Here is a 19,576-nt window from a genome sequence, read left to right as displayed (position 1 = left end):
ACAAGTAAAAACATAATTATTCTTGTCACATAATCATTATTGCCACAATACAGATTCAGTGGAGACTCTAATTTTCACAGCGGCAAAGAGACTATACAGACGCAACTTCCTTCTGCAACAATGAGCCTTTGTCTCCACTCAAAGCAGTTGTTTTCGCTTAGCACCATTACTCATTCACTGACAAATATTGTTTACTATAGATGTTAATGTTGCCCCATCTTTTATTTTTCTATTTTTCCTCTGTAAGGATATTGTTCCCTATTGTCCCTATGGCCCTGTTACTCTGCACCGAGCCTAACAGAGCGTTCGTCCTTTTGTCAGTGCCTGTCACCTGTTCTCTCTCTAGCTCTCTCTCTCTTTATCTTTCTCTCTCCCTCACCCCACCTCCTTGCATTTCTCTTCTCGAGCTGACAATTGAAGTCCAGGGGGAGACTCGCGTGTTTGCTTCGGGGAGAGGTGTAAAAAGGGGAGCGGAGAATAAGGAGCAGGTCTGGTGAAGAGATTCTCCGCATCTCAATGCATGTCTTTTGGTTCTCTTCTGATTAACTTTGTCTGTTTGATCTCTGGAGTTTTCTTTTCAGTTCCTATCCTCTGATGTGAAAAAAAAGATGGTGCACTATGAGCCAGGAAACATTACTAGATAAAAGGCACTGTGCCCTCTGCTTTCTGAACATTCATCTCTCTTCATGACAAGACTCACAGTCTGCTTTCTGGCTTCTAAGTGCTGCAGCAGTGAAATATTGTAAATATGACTAAGAATAAAGAACTGAATAGACACTTATTAAACACAACTAATTAACTTAAAATGATGATTACGTTTTGTCTTTTACTGCAGTGTTCACATCTGATCTTGAGAGTGGTGAAAGCTGGTTAGGAGTGAGGAAATGATGGCATTGTGTTGTCACAGCAGTCATTATTTTTCAAACTAATCTACAGAGTAAATCTGTGAAGACTTGGACAAGCAGTGACTTAAGATCAACGCGGCCAGATAACTGGTGGCAGTGGATATACGAGGCAACTAAAATGATGGGGTGGAGGTGAAACGATTTTGCTAGCTTGACATCAAGCACAATCTAATTCACTTGACACACATCACATCTGATGACTTGAGGCATTCTTCCGATGTGATCCTCCTCTACCTACCTAGCTCCACTGAGATGTTCTTCATCTGTCCCTGGTGAGTTATATATATATATTTCCATCTTTTCATATCCGAAATAAAAATTCCATGTGCATATATCCCACAGGTTCTGTTTTTATTATTTCTTATTTAAAAAAAATCTAAAAAATCATTTTAAAAACACATTTTAATACAGAAATGTATTGATAATGTTTGAAATGCAAACTCGTTCTCTGTCCTTTGCTATTCATAGTGTTCACTGCACAAAGAGGGAAATACTAATCAGAATACTGAGAGAACATTTTTTAATTATTGTATTGTTTGAGCGCAATTTCTTTGGTGTGTTTACCATGTTTATGAATGCAAGTCTTTTGTATAAAGTGTGTGGCTTTTGCCAATTTTAAAAATATCCTCAATCAAGTATTGAAAAGCTTCCAGGGAAAAAAAAAAAAAAAAACATGACTGAAATATATACACCTTAGTTCCCTACAGCTGTGTTCTTTTTGTTCATGCAATGTGCTGTTTTCTAAAAAGACAACCCAAAAAACAAGCATTAATTCAAGTATGGGGTAGCATTCTAAATTGCTTTGCAATTATCTTGCTGCTCTGTTCTCAAACCTATCATTGGACTGTTTCAAATGTTTTCTAAATAATGTCTCCTAAACTTTCCAAAACTCAAACCACTCAATTCAACACCAAATGATTAATTGGCTAGTGCAAACACACACACAGGACACAATTATATGTGAATGGAAAACTGCTGCTATTTTTCAATTTATTGAAAAACATCTAATTGGAAATGTGTTAATTGGAAATGTGTGAACACTGTGTCAGACAACATGCTGTATATTTGTCTTCAAACACTACCATTGTCTACGTGCATTTAAGGCTTAGCTGGTTGACCTTTCAAGTGCACCAACCTTTAATAAAGCACCAATTTAGAGTCCTAATAGGTTCTGAAGGCCAGCTAATTAATAGCTCCTTAAATACAAAGATTTAAGTCTTTGGTGCAACACTACGGCACTCAGAAACATCATGGGAGTCCAATGTCAGCTCAGAGAGGGAAAAGTCAAGCTATTATTACTCTAAGGAATGGAAGACTTTTAAGTATCTTCATGCACCATGGCTTACACCATTACAAGGCCTTAAGAAACCAGAATGAATACTTAACAGATTTTTCCATTTACTGTATGATTTACTGTATGTGAAGAAGATGTAGAAGGTACTAGCATCAATTGTAAAAGAATATATTACAAGATATAATACTAACATCACATACTTTGCGTAGGGACACTATGAAGCCTGGATTTGAGCTTACATCTCAATGCCATTTTTGTCTGTCACTGAATTTTGATCAAAGGAGAGGAAGCGTGGGTGAGCCCTGTCGTCTACTGCAATGCGCAATAAGTCTGTAAATGTAAATGAGAGGCCATGAACCTGTCGATGATGTCACAGATAAGGGGTTAATCTAGGTTATGCCAGCAAGATAAATGCTGTGATGTCTGTGCCCGCTTGGTGCAGAATCAATCACCGGTGATCACCACACAATCCATGGCTCCACTGATACTCTTCTCTTGTGTCTATTAGAGAATGTAAAGCTCAAGGCATTGGCTTCACCCCTTACTTTAGGTGGCAGGTACATAATATATTGCATGTATACATACTTCCAACATAAATTAAACAAAGTTCTCATGGCTCAGCTGTCTCAACCCCTTAAAAAATGACCACCAATCTACCGACTCCTTTCCTTCTCCAAAAACAATGCTCTATTGTTATGAGGGTCTACTCAGTGGCTGTCTGGCCTACCTATCAGAATCTCTTTCTGTAACAAAAGAGAGTGTGTGTGCAGGTGTGGGAACAAAAGAGCTAGCAGGAGGTAGACGTACAATGTAGAGCTCACGGTTGATGTAAAGGGTCAGCCCAATCCTCACTCCCCATGCTAGCAACCAGCTCTTGCCTTCTGATGAGGATTCTTTTGTTCGCTATCAGGTTATAGCTCAGATCGTCAACAGTGAGACAACAAAACAGACTGCAGTAGCTCACAGCCGTCCACCAAAAGCAAATCTGTTCTTGTCCTTCACCGAAGACCCGCATGCTTCTCTTTTCCTATATCTTTTCTAATCACATGACCTCCTTATACATCTGGAGACTTTGTTTGAGGTTGAAAGCTTTTTTACGGTTAGGAATATGTCTAAATAAATAAAATGACCCGCATATATCTTAGTGGCAGCTGTGAGCAGAGCTGGTCAAATTCTCTTCAAGAAAAATAAGTCTTAGTGCTTCCTTGCCTCTCTCCTGTATCCTTGGAAACATGTACATCTTTGTGTCCCACAATTCCCTGCAACAGCAATAGATGAGTCATGGTGCCAGTGTCCCCAAGCGACTTCTTTTTATCAGTCCAGTGATTTTTAATATTAATATTAAGGATGGATAACAATACATGTGTTTCGTAAAAATGAAACACCACAGGCGATTGATTTAATCCTCCCCTTTACTCGTCTCTTGTGTAATCGTCTTCAACATTGTGAGTATGTTATTGAACTTAGATCCATTCAGATTTCATTTAATATTTCCTTGTTTGTTGCTGGCTTTTCTATGACATCATAGTCGTATTTTCTAAGTCTCAATGCAATCAGTGGCTGATAATCAAAGCACAGACTGGCAAATCATTTCTGAATTATTAGTGATCTAAAGACCGAAGAGGTTGAGAGCAATAATGGTAGTGATAAGCAATAACAAGGGGGCAAGTTTTTCAGTCAAGTAAATGCCCCCTATTCAAAACATGTCTAGACAGCATCCAGAGCTCACAGAATAGACTGGCTCTTCTCTTTTGAGGGGCTCACATCACAACAGAAATGCTTTAAATCACATTTTTGTTTTCTGTGAGTAAACTCTACTGTAGCTGCACTGGAATAGAAGGAATAGTTTGAGTAAGTTATAAGTTGCATGATAGCGATATTGCCAGGTTAGATTCTAACAACTACAGTATAAATCTACTGTATATCTGTTGCATATTGGTCACTGACAAAAATACAGATGCAAAATGCACATTTATCCTTCATACAAGGCAAAGCAGCATCATATCAGCCACTAAAACAACATTATTTAAAGCACTAGATGATGGCATGCACTTTGGAATATAACAAACAACCTTCTGCACTCACAAGGACATTCAACATAATGGGCATATAAATATGAATATACATATTTTTCTAAGCAGTATCTATACATGCTTTCACAGTGTTGAAGTGCTCTAAAACCGTTGTGATAAAAAGAGATTGTACTCACTGTAGAGGATGGTGCCCTGTGTAGACCTTGTTTTCACTGTCAAATAGAGAATAACAGTGGTGTCCTTGACAGTAGCAGGTAGATTATTGCTGTCATCAGAAGACTGGAGAAAGGATGCAAGAGGCTGCAGCTCCAAATAAGATGTGCCATCGAATGATGGGATATATACTGTGGTATCTAGAAATATAAAACAAACACAAATATATGAATTAAATGCATTTAAATTGAGTGAAAAAATGAGTAGAACCATAATATTCCTTAGAAACATTTTTACACTTTTGTACTTGAGATATAATACAATTCCACTGATATCTACCAAATGAGGTATGACATATCTTGTTAGAGCAATGCCCTACAGCGCTTGCATTAGTAAACAGAACAGCAAGAATTGGCCGGTCGGTGCCTTTGCAGCACTGATAGCTCGCCTGTGAGCAGAGTCAGCAGGGCCCTGTCAGGGCTACATGCTGGTGTGTTATTTCCCACCGGATGACAAAGGGGTATGACTTTAAGGAGAGGTGGAGGAGGTACCCTCTCAAGTCATCAACTCCACAAGTCAGTGATGCTTTTCCACAAAGGACACTGTATGGTGGATAGCTTGCTGTTCAGGTGCATGACAGTCAATTCAAAATAGGCCACCCCGGCCTCCGCTCAGAGGATTCTGCCTTCAGAGTCCAGCTCTCAAGGAAAACTGCAGTTTATTCTCAGTTGAGAACTCATGATGTACAGTATGAGTAGGGCTCAAAAAATGACTTTTTATTGTAAGAGTGACAGGAATATCCTGTCCTGTGTTCACTTTTTTGGTGCTTTGATGTTGGATCAAATGGATTTTTAAAGGAGACCTGGAATGATTGACAACATTTAGAACAGAATAGAGAGTAAAAGAAAAGCAACACAAAGAGTGAGAAGTGTCATATACAGTATATTTAGCATAGTACTGTTGTGGCCTCAAGGTTGGGAGTTTCCATGATTAGCTAGTACGGATGGTACAGACAAGCTGATGTTCAATCATTTACATGCAGGAAGAACTTACTCAAGTAACCTTTAGGATGTTACTAGAACACATGTAAATTTTACAATTAAGTGTATATGTTTATAGACTCAAATTGAAATCAGGTTAAAGCTTATTCCAATATGAAACGGGCTACTGGGACAAACATAGAAATATCCGCCAGCGATCCTTCCTCTGCTGCCTTTCCTGAGGTTTCTTCCAATTTTTCCCTGTTAAAGGATTTTTTTTCAAGGAGTTTGTCTTTGAATTGAAGGTCTAAGGATAGAGGATGTTGTGTTGCTGTACAGATTGTAAAGCCCCTGAGGAAAATTTGTAAATGGTGATACTGGGCTATACAAATAAAATTGACTTGACAAGCATCTGATGACAAATACCTTCCACTATTTACTGGAAAATTCAAATTTGCACTCCCTTACATAGCATTGCTTCAAGATTAAGAAAAACAATACACACTTTTGTGATCATTTCTCTCCAATGTGTTGCCTACTATTGAATAGTCATGGAGCAGATAAGTATGTGGCTGCTGCTCTTTTTCATAATTTACCGGTGGACAGCTTGATCTATGAGTAAGACACTGGTGGACAGAAATATTCTTGCAACAGGTTTATTCATAGCAGCAGGGATAACGTAATTCCTGGGTATCAGTCACTCATGTCAACAACCCATCCTGAAAATGGTCTTAACGAGGCTGTGAAAAGGAGCCGTTATATAATAAGTGAAAATATCAGCAAGGTCAATTGCAGGGTTTGACAATAAGGACTGCTCAGTGGCCTGTGGGCCAGTAAGAAGCTAACTTGGTCCAGTTTAATGATCAATCACCAGACCAACACCAGAGAAGGTTGGTCTGGTTGTACCATTTCTCAAATGGTCATAATCATGTTATCTCTGCTTGTGTGCTCTGCCACTTTCCCACTCTTGCTCTTTTTGTGGCCAATTTGAGTGGATGACTGTCCTGAGTTGTGCAGAAAATTACGTGGAGAGAGACATGACAGCCAATTCTTCAAATTACAAAGAGAAAATAAAATACTGTGTTTCTTTTGTTTCGGAAGGTTTCCTTGGGCTGAAATGATGAATCAATCCTGTAATGTTTGTTGGCAATTTCTGAGTAAGGCAGATTGTGCTGGCTCATTTTTAAAGGCGCCAGCAATTACAACAATAACACACTGATGCCCACAAAAAAGAGCTGGCAGCACCTAGCCAGTGTGTTGGCAAAGCAGGAAGCTGACAACGCCACATCAGGTCCCATTAATGTCAGACACAAGAATAGAGAGGCAACACTGTAAAAAGACTTGTGTTTGCTTTTTAAAATTAATTGATTATTTCTCCTGAACATGTTTACACGAAAGATTCTATCTGGGCCTGATTTATGAAGATATTACCTGCACTGAGGACCAATTCATTATATATAATTTGATTTTCTTTTTTTCTTACACATCAAATTCATTTAAATTCAGTTGAATATTATATTAAAATGCACAAATAAAAATAAACCTTATTTTGTTTTAAAAGAATATGGGTTACTAGTAGTAGGGATGATGTGGTATATGTGAAACAAGAATTAACACATGAATGAAGACAGAAATCTGCTAAATTTACCATATTTTATAGGAAATCTGTTCTTTCAAAGATGAAGGGAAAAGGTAAAAGCTAAATATTGTTCTGAAATATTTTACAAATGACACAAGGAACATTAAAAAAAAACATGCGTAGTCTTATTTGGATGAATGTCGTGGTTAGCTGTTAGTTGTTGAAAGGACATAGATGGGACAAAACTGTGCTCTCAACCTTCATTTTATTATTCCTCTCTGGCCAACATCCTACATCACAGCTTCAAATATATGAGAAATAAGGACATAAAGTAATGAGCTGTAGAAGGAGGTCATGATCAATACAGACCAAGTCTGAATAATTTCCTGCCTCAATGGTTTCGTCTTTTATGCCTACTTCCTTACCTTAAGCAGCCATTTACTCCATAACTAATTTTTGTGATCACTTAGCTTTCAACTGAATGCTTGCATACCTGACAGATTGTCTTTGGCAAGGTCTACGACCTACTGTGCCGTCTTTGAAGAGACAATTTATCATAGCTTAAGACTCTGACATGACCAGATGAACTGGCTTCATCTTGACAAAACCTGTCTTATGGTTGGCTACTTGATATCAAACACTCACTAAACCACAAGTCAGTGGCCTGGATTACGGTACAGCCTACCAGAGGTACAGCCTCGGGTCCAAACATTAGAGAGCGAGACTCAGAGCTCATATATGTTGAGCCTCTTATGTGCAGGCTGCACGTATAATACAGACTGAAAAATAAGTCTGACAGTCACTTTGGAAAAACACATCATAGTAGTGATACAGTTGATAGAGTGAAAGTGTAAAGTTGTAGTCTTAATCTTGCACTGACTAGAAAATGTAGGATTCACTGGTCATCTATGTTTACATTAAATATAAATATAAACATATACATACTATATACTGTATACTATACTGCTGTTTTGATCTTGAATGTAGTTGTTTCAATCTGAATTTAAAAACCTAACCAGACACGGAGGCTGCAAATGAGCTTCAGCCAGAAGCCGAATATACTGATAAATATATATTTCATCAATTGCATTTCTTCTTCCTCTGCCACAATATTTATCTGTGTCGTGCCTGCTCAATAAACAAATATAATATGCACTTTTATAACATTGGCATTCAAAACACTGTGACACTTGTTCTTGAAGAAAACAACTAATTTTTGTATTAAATTAGCTGTGTATCTCTAAATATGATTTCTTATCTGTATAGCCTACAGTAAGTAGTCGATATGTGCTTCATTATATATAAAGACATGTCAAAGAATCAACAGTTTCATTTGAAAACATGTATTACTGACATTAATCTGCTTTAACAATAATAGAAGAGGCAGCAGAGCCTCATGCACATCCTAATATTTCCCTTAGATACATACAGTATGACATGTGAGCTTTTCATCTAGGACACAAACAAGTCCACGTCATCAGTTGCTTGGGTGGGATGACATATCTATAAACAACTCAGAGCAGGGGTGACTTGCTATATCCTTCTCTTGTGGCTATTACTTAATTCAACAAGATGTGAGGACAAGGTTGTCACCAAGCAAAGTTGCCGCAGCAATACACATTCACAGACTTTGTCAACTTGTAAACAGCCTCTGGACTTCTTCTGTGGGCGATCAGAACTAGTGTTGCAAAGCACATCAGTGGATGAGTGCTCATGTGAGATTGCACTCTGTTAAACCTGAGAGACTGAACTGCTTTTGAGGAGAAATTCCTCAAACTCAGCAGAAATGAATCTAAAAGGCCACTGCCGGTGTTTAAAGGGAAGTTTATGAGTGTAAGAAGTTGAGGGATGAGCAGGAAATTACTTTATGGTCATGGAGGGAAAAAGCTGAGGATAAATTCCATGATTTTTCCACAACTGATTAGAAAAAAAGTAAAAAATATAATTACATGATCGTGAGAATGTATTATTAAATCAAGCATAAATCTGATTAATTATATATACATACTGCATTAATTTCCAATTAGTGAGAATAGCCTTAAGATCACACATTGTCATGCAGGCAACATATTCAAGCTGCAGTCACATGTGACGATATCCTGTGGTACACTAAAGCTGACAGCTGCAACAGGGAAAATAAATGAATGAGTGAATCAATGGATGAATCATATTCCTTTTTCTCTGCTGGCCGTTTAATAGTTGGCCAGGACATTTTAATAATTGGCTTAGAAAAGCACCATCTCTGTCATGTAAGCTTTCCTCGATGTACCTGTCTCCCAAGGGAAAACAAATGAGAGTGAAGTCATAAAAATAGCATCATTTTTGTTACAGAGCCTGGAGAGACAAATAACATTTCAGTAGATGACTTAAACACCTGTAAATTAGCAGTTTTGGAACACATGGCAGAGGTGTCAAATAAGGGTGTCAGGTGCACACAGCCTGCTCAAGCCATGTAAATGATTGTTAACATTAGCTTTAAGCGACATTCTGTCAGATTTCCATGTTTACCGTAAATACAAAATTATGCTCTCAGCTTAAATCATGTATCAGGGTTACCAAGGTGAAGATCAATCCAGATTCCATTATTGAAACCCTTTACGATGGTAATAAGACTTTCCATCGCTTGAAATATTCCCCAGGCTTAAAATGTACAGCAGCACGTATGGCATTTGGTGGCCACTGTTATCCAAAGCTCCTTATTCAAACCCCATGAGTGAAAGCATTGTAAGCATATGTAGTGCAATGCTCTGATATGAGTTGCAGAGTAATTGGGTTTTACATGAGGGATCATGCATGGGCCACCCCCCTTTGTTACTGTTGCTACACCTGTAAAGCTTGAAACAATGGGTTCCTGACTTCAGACGGAGGTAAACAATAGCAGTCTTCTCCTCTCTAGCCGGCAACTGTTCATTTCACCACATGAAATGACAGCTGTTGGCAGAATTCATCAAACGTTGTGTCTGGCTGATGGATAATGTTTTCTGCTAACTTGTTTTAAAATGACAATCTTCTAAAAAGTGTGCATGGATGGCTAGAAATAGCACAGCATTGTGGTGTAGAGCTAATTAGTCCATGATGTACAGTACATGTAAGGAGAAATGATCAGACTGTTATCTTCATTCCTAAATAACCCTGTTTGGCTGATTTGCTTACAGACTTATTCGTAGTTTCAAAGAATTTGTTTCACTACAAGAGAGAAGGCTTTTAGGGTACAGATTACAGACATGTTTGGCAAATGTAACATTATATAGGTGTAATACGTTTGGCTGGGATTGCTGAAGTGTAAACTTCCCCAAATCAAAAAAAGCTCTGGTAGATTGTGGTACCTGCTTCCATACTGTGGGGAAATACCTACAGTGTAGAGTTGAAACCATCAGATGATTAATTGATTAGTCAATTGTTAGAAAATTAATCGGCAACTATTTTTGATAATTCAGTAATTGTTTTAGTCATTTTTAAGGAAAAATGCCAAACATTTTCTGGTTGCAGCTTCTCAATTGTGAGGATTTGAAACTTTTATGTGTCATACAGGATAGCAAACAAAATATCTTGAATTTTAGACTGTAGATCAGAAAAAAGAGATTTGAGGATGTCATCATGGGCTTTAAGAAATTATAAAGGGCTTTTTTTTAAAACTGTTTTCTGACATTTTATAGAGAAAATTATCAATTGAGTAAATACCACCTTTGCTTTTAAATGTAACCTGTAAATCCAGAAATGAATGATGTGTTCCTTAGCTTTAAAAGTAACAATTGGTTACTACTGTAGGTAGCAGCTGGACATGCTAACAATTGCAGCTTAGGTTTGAGTAGACAAGCAGATAGTTTTATCCATTCCTAACACTTTTGCTATTGTATTTTGGTTTTGGGAAGGCAAAATACCATGACCTGGATAACTGAGAATCTTCACAGACACACTGCTACGCATTATGGGATGAACACCCTTAGAGAGGTGCAGGGGAATGACCAGAAAACTTGCAAGCTATAGGAATCCACCTATGCTTCAGCTTGAGATGCTTTTGGACAAAAAAAACAAGACTTCACACTCCAAACTCTTTAAATGCTTAGTATCACTCTTACTTACATCCCCATGCACACCGCTTTGGCATGTGGAGAAATCCAAAGCTTGACAGGCCTGCTGTGCCTAGTTATGAATGCTAAACTATGATTGAAAAATCAAATCATTGAACAAACAGTCGGTTTGAGATCATTTGCTTTCCAGTCATTATTGCCTGTACCTAAATCCTCCTCTATAGAAACCATAGCTGATTTAACACATGTAATTAGCTAGCAACACATTTAATCTATCTATTTAGTGGGACCTTTTAAATCCATGTTGGAGAGTAAATTGTGTAGCTACAGTGTAGAGCAGGAAAATGAACATAGCTATCATAACACGTATCTGAAAAGTCCTTCATCTGTGAGCAGCTTAGCTTTCCTTATCAAGCAGACACAATTAAATCACAAATCTAGTGTTAATGCCGTCGTCACTGACAGAAAATGACTACAATAGCAGAACACAGGATGCTTTTTTACACACTGTCAGAGCATATCATGCAAAGCAAGGAAAGTAAAAAAGGAACATACATCACAAGAACACTGAAAAGAAATCTGCTAAGGAAAAACTTGTTAATATGTGCGTCTAGTACTGCTGTCTCCTTAGTATCAGTGGTTGGTACAAAATAAATATTTCTGGTGGGGACAGGGGTTGAGAGCTTTAGCTGAAGCTTGAGCAAGCGCTGCAAGGTCACGTTCTCATTCTCAATGAGCATTGGAGGTGAACATGGACACACGGTGATGGTTCAAGCTGCTCGTATGGATCTTTCATTTCATTAATCATATCCTGAATAATTCACATCACTCAAAATTCTGACTTTATTCTCCCTCATAGTGAAACCTATTAGCCAAAGAGGCTCAGCATATATTAACTGACATAATTTGTTGGCTGGCTCTTGATGATACCACTGTGGAGGTCACAGTGTAGTAGGTTTTTAAGCTTTTTAGTATGTGTGTGTGTGTGTGTGTGTGTGTGTATGTGTGCTACAGCATTAAAAAAAACTGGGAAACACTGTCAGCGAATAAAAAACAAAAATTCCCAAGCCTACCTTTCTCACAAAAAGTTCCAGTAAAATGAAGAGGACAGTGACAGGAAGGCAGAGCTACTCCAGGCAGCTGTGGCTGATGACATGTTCCTCCGTTGCGGCAAAGACCATCACGGCAAGGTTCGTGCAGAGAATGTTTTGGCGTTTGTGTGGGAGCTGCCACTGTTGTTGTGTGAGAGGTGGTTGATTGAGTTGTCAGACTTGGGGAAGTTGTTGTGGAGGCTTCTATGGCATACAAAGTATCTCTGAAAGATTGACCAAAAGTCTCAATGGTTAAAATGGACAACAATCCAATGTAGCTTAATTTATGCATTATTTGCTTTTAGGTAGAAATATTTTTGAGCACCATCCCGGCCAGAGAGGAAAACCGGATTGCTATTTGTCATAATAAGTGGTCAAATTTTCCCCAATACATCAGACCAAGCAAAATATGATTACCGGTGCTTGTGCTATACTAAATGATCTAACTGTCAAAAGACAAACACACAAACATAAGAAGGAGACACAGTAGTTTTTAACTGATCCTTGGTATTGGAAAGTTTTTGAAGTGATTTTTCTTTAGTGAATTTTAGTGCATTTGCCAAGTACAACTCAAAACAAGTTAAGCAGCAAGCAGCAACAAATACTGGGTGTAAATTAAATGAAAAGAGGAGATCATGTTGTTTGACTTTACCTGCATTGGTCTACGTTGCTGCTGGCGATGGCATCGGATGTATAGAAACTCCTTAGTCTATTAATTTCAATTATTTCAATGCAGCCGGTATAGTTGATAAAAGGTTTCGCTTTCTGAGGGAAAAAAACAATCTTTTATTTAGACATTTGATTCGCTTATAGCAGTTCTTTCCCTATCTTGCACTGTTTTTTATTATGATGCAATTTTAGCAACACATGATGAAATAATCCTCTAACTTTTATGCATGTAGCCTATGTCTTATAGCTCCATGTGATTTCAGTAGGTTGGTGAGAAACCACACCACAAGTCTTACCTGATTGGGCAGATAATGTTGAGGCAGACCACCTATGAAGATGTGGTTTGTTCTTTGTATCATGTGTCCCAACCAGTAATTATTGGCTGTACTTTTGATTTTCTCATGACCAGAAAGAGTTATCTCCACTTCACAAGGGGTCAAGTGTTGTCTGTGGAATAAGAACACTTCAGGTCAGATGTAAAATAGACACAGATACAGGAGTTGTTTTTTTCCAAATTAAAAGATATGGCTGGTAATATTTAATATTTTTCTTAATGTCAACAAATCTCAGATGCAGAGCCCAACCAACAAATGATGCGACAGATCTCATGGAAATAAAAATTCCCATACATTTTAAACAGGGCCATGACTTTTGTAGCCTTGCTGAGAAAATAATTTAATGGAACCTCTTTTATCACCTTTCAAGATTTATAGCTCTAGCTGACATCATGACTAAAAAAAATCCTATGCAAAAAGTTGATAATAAGGGAAGTCAGAGGGAAGTTTTCTACAGCTGAAAAACTATTTTCAAACTCTAACAACAGGCAAAATGCCTCTGAAATGACCTTACTGTTGCATCGACTGGCAGGTTTCTTGCAAATAATATAATCAACCATTAACCATTAATCACCAATCATTACATATTAATCTCACGTGTGTTTTGACAGTAAAAAATGTAAGTCTGTGTTTAAAAGCACCTGGCCATGCGAAGTTCAGGAATTCTTATAATTGTCTGAGAAGCAGAGTGAAATATCGAATACTGGAAAAAAAACTGTGGTCAATATGTCTAATTGTTTTGTTTACTCTGCTGATACATTAATTAATCACAGTACTTTTCTAAGGTGCTCCTTTTTGTTTTCTCTAGGTGCCTTATGCACTATTTTGGAACCACCCCACAGCCATTCATAGATTTCAAAAACCAATTCTCCACTTTGAAACAACAGGGGAGAGCAGATAATTACCGAAGTGCAGATTCTGGACTAACCATCTGCAGCTTGAGGGTACTCAGGCCACAGATGCACAGTCTCCTCTCCAGCGTCTCCTGATACTCCTTGTTCCCCGAGTGGAAGTTAGGAGGTCCACGAAGCAATCAAGTCTGATTTGTTAAGCCTGTACTTTGCAGGCTGTTGCATATGCCGGCTAAACACTTGGGGCACTAACTCCAAGCTGCATAAGTCCTTCCTCTTGAGCCAGCGTGGAGAAGCGGTTAATTTAGAAGCAGTCTGCCAGAGCGGCCTGGCTAGCAGCCAGAGGGCACTGTGCTCACTGTCCTTGAGAAGTCAGCCCCACTGGGTTTCTATTTAACATATTGAAAAGCGTCTTTGACGGGAAGATATATTAAAAGTCTATAATGAGTTAGGTGGTGACGTTGAGGATGGCCATGGTGTTGTAGCTCTGGGTCAAATTAGACAAAGATGGACGGACTCGGCCATCAGACAATTACAAAGAATTTGCTTTGTGACACCAGAAACCATTTTTCCATACTCCCAACCCTCTAGTTATGACAGCTCTTTTTCTCGCAATGTCTCCAAGGGGTTGGTACAGAACATTATGATTGATTCCATCTGCTGTTGTATTTTTCTTGCAGAGAAAAAAAAAAAAAAACAGGGGTGGAGCCTTGTAGCCTTGATTGGCCTTTCCAGATGCACTTACATATTTGGGGCAGTGCTGCTTTCTGCCAAGAAACACGAGGCAACCTTCCCAGGCTGCTTCACTTCAACAGGAAATCATTTGTTCACCTCTGGCACAGTATGCTCATAATTACCTCCATTACCTCACCTTTTATGTCTTTTTGTATTTTAAGATTTTAAAATTCAGAAAACCTAACTTCAATTCCTTTTCAATTTCTCAATCTCAGACTTTTAAATTAATCTAACAATAAAGGAACAAACAGAACTTCTGAGGAAGAAAGAAAGAAAGAAAAAGAAATGGCCTCTTTGTGCAATGCTAATGAAGTCTCTATAGTGTGTCCTTAAATGCAAAATAAACTGATTGGATATGAGTTGAACATTAGCCGCTTTGTTTCAGCTTCCAGCTCATATATAATAAACTTTGTGTCTTGAAACTAAACCACAATCTCTCTCATGTCAGAGTATAATGGAGAGGGCTGACAGCAAGATTTCACATGGGCTTAGCAACAATATAACTAAAGGGGCCGCAGCCTCACTTTAAATCATTTAAACATTGATTTTGTGCTCAGCTCTTGCTTGTTAATCTTTTCGTAATGAAAAACTGCAAATGAAGACTTTAGAACAGCCAATAAAACATGGTCAGTGATCACTAATGCATTTTAATAGGCACATTCTGACGTTTGTTTTAGTTCTTTAAAATGTAAGCCCATTTGCCCATTCGTAATAAAATCTAAATTCTCAGTCTGGTGATTCCTGTCAATTATATGTGTCTCTCCCTCCGGTATTAGTAACAGCCATTCTCTAAAGAAATTCTGTCACACTTGAAATGAATGGATAACTATGGATCAAGTTAATACCACCTGAGGTGCTAACACTATTTAAAAAAACATTGTATATTACTAAAACCTAAGAAGCTTATGGTTGTGAATATGCCTCTTTTTTCATGTATTCTTGCCTGAAGCAGATTCCTAACATTTTGTGTCTGTTTTGTTAATACAACCAGTAAATTAAAAACTAAATTAAAATGGCAACTTATTTACTTTTGATATAACATGTTTTTTTTTTTATTCTCAATGCAGCAAGGTTAAAGTAACACAAAAAAGAACATACCTGATGTTAACAATGTGTACTTTGCCATCATCAACATGAATTAATGTACTGATCCGTGTAACTTCCTCTTCTTCATTACAGCAAAAGGCATACTGAAACATAAGAGTGAGAGTTGAAAGTTATTGCTCCATGAACTACAAACCTAACAAATAATCAAGCTTTAACAACTATTTGAGGTGAGTTTTTACCTGCAAAATCCCGTCCAAGACAAAGAGTTTCATGAAAAAGAAATCCCCGTTAGCTGGTCCTTGGTCCACATATAGTATAGTTCCCTGGGCCACTTGAGTTTGAAATCTCACAGTAATGTTGTTGAGTGTGCTGAGGTCAATACCCTCAAACTCCAGGTATGAATTCCCAAAGTACTGAACAAAGCTTGAATCTAGGAGATAAAAAAATATAGACAGCTGAAACGGGGGGAAAGGGTAAACAAAAGCAAGACAGACTGCAGTTTATGTATCTTTACTGTAAATTCTGCTGAGATTCTCTATTGATCCCTGAAAGAGGAATTCAACTTTTCACTCGTTTTCTCCACAGGGAGGTCAGAGCACAGGGTGAGATACAGAACAGCACCTTCAGAATTATTAAAGACTGAATGTCTGGCTAAGGACACCTCATCAAATAACCTTGGCAACATGGATAGAATGCAGCTAAAAAGCTGCAGTGCACAGTGCAAGGCAATGTGGTGTGGGAAGTAGAGGCAGAAAGTAGATAATTATTATTATGAAAGCAGAAGAAAAGGCTTGAAGGACTTTCGCTAGCATCACAATTTTTCCTTTTACTCACTGTACAGGCATACTGTAAATAGTCTTATTTGCCAAAAAGCTGTGAAGCATGCAAATGGCAATATATTAGGCGAGAGAAGAGTCTTGGCTGAAATGAACGTATTCATACAAGTTTATTACATGCCTCATTTTATAGTGGAATAACTTGGCTTATATCATCCATGAGAATGGGCAATTATGGGATATTTCAGTAAAAGTCCCACTGCCCGCAAGCTTATTGGGGGTAGTGACGCAGACAAACTTAAAAGACTGACTCAGACTGCAATTGGAGGCAAGCATTAGTGGTACTCATGCTCAATATATTTCTCATTTGAAGGAAGTAGTGCGATTTGTTGCAGAAAAGTCAAACTAGAGAGCCTGTTAAAATGAAAAGCATTCCTGGTTGCACCTGTCTCATGCTCTATCTGTTCTTATCTGGAAAAAAAATCAAATCATTACACTAGAGAAATCAGCAAAGCTCCTTCAAAGTTGTTGCCATGATTAATCGAGCAACTCGCAAGTGAGACCTTTATCAATTTTTGTTCCACATCGAGTCCTAATAGGCCAGACCCCCTTTGATCTGACAGTGGGGCCCCTCAGGGCATTTGGCATTTGGCAAACAAGCTAACCAAAATACCCCCATTTTCTCTGGAGAGCAATATGACCAAGACCCAGAGGAAAATCCCCAGACAAAAAAAAGAAGTGAGAATTATCAGGAGCAGACCTACTGTGATCTGTGAATTAATGAGGATAAATGCACGCAGCAACAATGCTGTGCTGTCTTCTGCTTCACTCCTGACAATGGGGTTTGCCAATGCTGATGATGGAAAATTACCCCTCAGAGACAAAGCTATTCATTAATTTTAAAGCCTTGTTTAGTCTGATGTAGTCTTTGATGCAGTCTGAGGCTGCTGCCAGGAGGCAGCATCGTGCCTCATTAGCTGTTAGCTTCAGTCTCTCCTTCAAAGGTCTCCTGTTTTTACCACTACATTCTCAGACCAGATTGTTCATCCACACGTCTCAAGAAACTAGTCGGACTTAATCTAAATTGTAAATGTGTACAATTTAAATCATATACTTAAAAAAAAAAGTTTTCAATATTTTGTTATGCACAGTATCTGTATTTTTTCTTTACTGATGTCACATTAACAGGTAAAAAAAAGGAGGGTTAACATAATGCTGACCAAGGAGTTTGTCACTACTGTGCTCTGTTCAAAAGCCTTTACTTAAATGTTTCAACAGGGGGGAAAGAAGTTGTCTCAGTGGGAATATTCCATCATATAAATCTTTTAGATCTGATTTAATTAGGGCCAGTCCTAATACATGTCCATAAAAGAGGTGAGAAAATTGATATGAGTCATATTTAATGTAACTTAGAAAGGTGGAAGGTGATGTTGCAGTGCAGACTGCATGTGAATGTCAGACAGGTTAAAGCACAAGATATTCCACTAGAAAAATATATTTGGAGAAATGTGAAGTTAAGATCAATTAACGTGAGGATAGACTTTGGGCAGTGACATTTAATTGATATAGACTTAATGTCCCATTTATTAAAAAGAAAAAGCCAGGATGTAAGTCCTGTTTTGTCCCTGATTTATTGGGTACGGTAATAGACTGACTGATTGAACTTGTCACAGGACAGAGATAAAATACTGCTGAGGACCATTCTTGGACCCTTGCAATTTCTGAGCCCTGGGGGAAGGCAAAAGGTCATTCCTTACCTACAAAATTGGCAGAAAAAGATGTCGTGTACTCAAGATATGTGATGTAAGAAGATTCAGTTGAAAATTATTATACTGCTGATATACACGGAGGAGTTGAATCCTAAATATAATATGGCTTTTTTTGAAAGCTAGTATCTAATTATATCTTTGTTGTCGAGCTTTAAAAATAACTGATGAAATTATTCCCAATTCACAGGTGATCCAACGCACAGCACTGACAGTTACTGTACAGGAGCACACGGGCCATAAACTGCAGCTGAAATGACAAATTTAGACGCTGCTTTTTTCATCTTACTGAGCCTTTCTTCCATGAATATTCATAATGGTGCACGTATCATGCGAATGTCATCATGACACACTGGCAAAGTTGTGCCACTGAATATATTAAAATGGTTACAGGTGCAACAACCAGGTGCCGCCAATGCAATTATAAACATGCTAAAATAAACTAGTGCTGCGTAGAACAAATGCATTCATGTTAAACTGAAGGTTAACAAGGTGACTGTCTGACAGAGGGAAGCACAAAGACATAGTGCCTGTTTTAAATGACCCTGAGGCTAACTTCTTACTCATCAAGTTGATTTTTGAGGAGCGTACAGTAGGTAATTTCATTTCTGCTACACTTGGCTGCAAGATAACAGCTTCACCTTTGCTGCGGCGATCACTCCAAGTTGTGGCTTAGCCGCCGTAAGCCTCCCTCCACCGGCGGTGTCCTTTCTAGATTCCCATCAACTCTCATACCGTAGAGCTAAAATACTGTGAAGCTCAGCATTGCATGTACAGTGATGAAGAAAAGGGGAACACACAAGACAGTCATCTGTGTCCTTGGAATAAAGCTCCTTTTTTGTTCCTAGTTTGGACTTTTAAATGAAAAATTGACAAGAAAAATCAAGATTCTGACCAAATTCCCATGTTGTTTAGTTGTTTACACCAGTGTGACACAATAATTAGTATCCTATACAGTCAGTGTACCATATTAACTCCCCTCTGTATGTTTAAATTCCCATTGACTTCGTATATATCAAAGGTTGTGGAGCAGTCTTAGGTTGTCTGAGTCTATTTCAAGCAGCACCAAGGGCACTGCATGCTTTTAGATGGTGACCTAGTTAGATAAACTCATGAGTTTCTGGGTCCTCTTTACTTTAAAACTTATTTACTTTGATTATGCACTTATGTGTAAAAGAGTAAAGAGATGCTTTGGTGTGTCGATGCCGGGGTTTGTTTTTCTTTACCAGTGTCTTGTCTGTACATAATACAATGCACTGGATGAGGGCTGGATCAGGTGCAGCAGGGAGGACTCCATTATGTTTGGCCCACAGTGATTTTCGGAGTGTCGC

General features: G+C 38.2%; 1 protein-coding gene across 2 annotated transcripts in view; it reads right to left on the bottom strand.

Moving 5' to 3' along the window:
* Positions 1-19,576, bottom strand: part of eys (eyes shut homolog) — a 170,339-nt gene that overhangs the window by 41,283 nt on the left and 109,480 nt on the right. For both annotated transcript variants that reach the window (XM_067609895.1, XM_067609896.1), the window contains 6 exons: positions 15,943-16,133; positions 15,755-15,846; positions 13,032-13,182; positions 12,719-12,831; positions 12,049-12,290; positions 4,409-4,585 (listed from right to left, as the gene is read on the bottom strand). In XM_067609895.1, the coding sequence (XP_067465996.1) occupies positions 4,409-4,585; positions 12,049-12,290; positions 12,719-12,831; positions 13,032-13,182; positions 15,755-15,846; positions 15,943-16,133 (966 nt within the window). The remainder of the gene's footprint in view (positions 1-4,408; positions 4,586-12,048; positions 12,291-12,718; positions 12,832-13,031; positions 13,183-15,754; positions 15,847-15,942; positions 16,134-19,576) is intronic.

This window comes from Thunnus thynnus, chromosome 14 (assembly GCF_963924715.1).
Source record: "Thunnus thynnus chromosome 14, fThuThy2.1, whole genome shotgun sequence".
Lineage (NCBI taxonomy): Eukaryota > Metazoa > Chordata > Actinopteri > Scombriformes > Scombridae > Thunnus > Thunnus thynnus.
The sequence above is the reverse complement of the archived record's forward strand: the minus strand, read 5'-3'. Positions and strand labels throughout refer to the sequence as shown.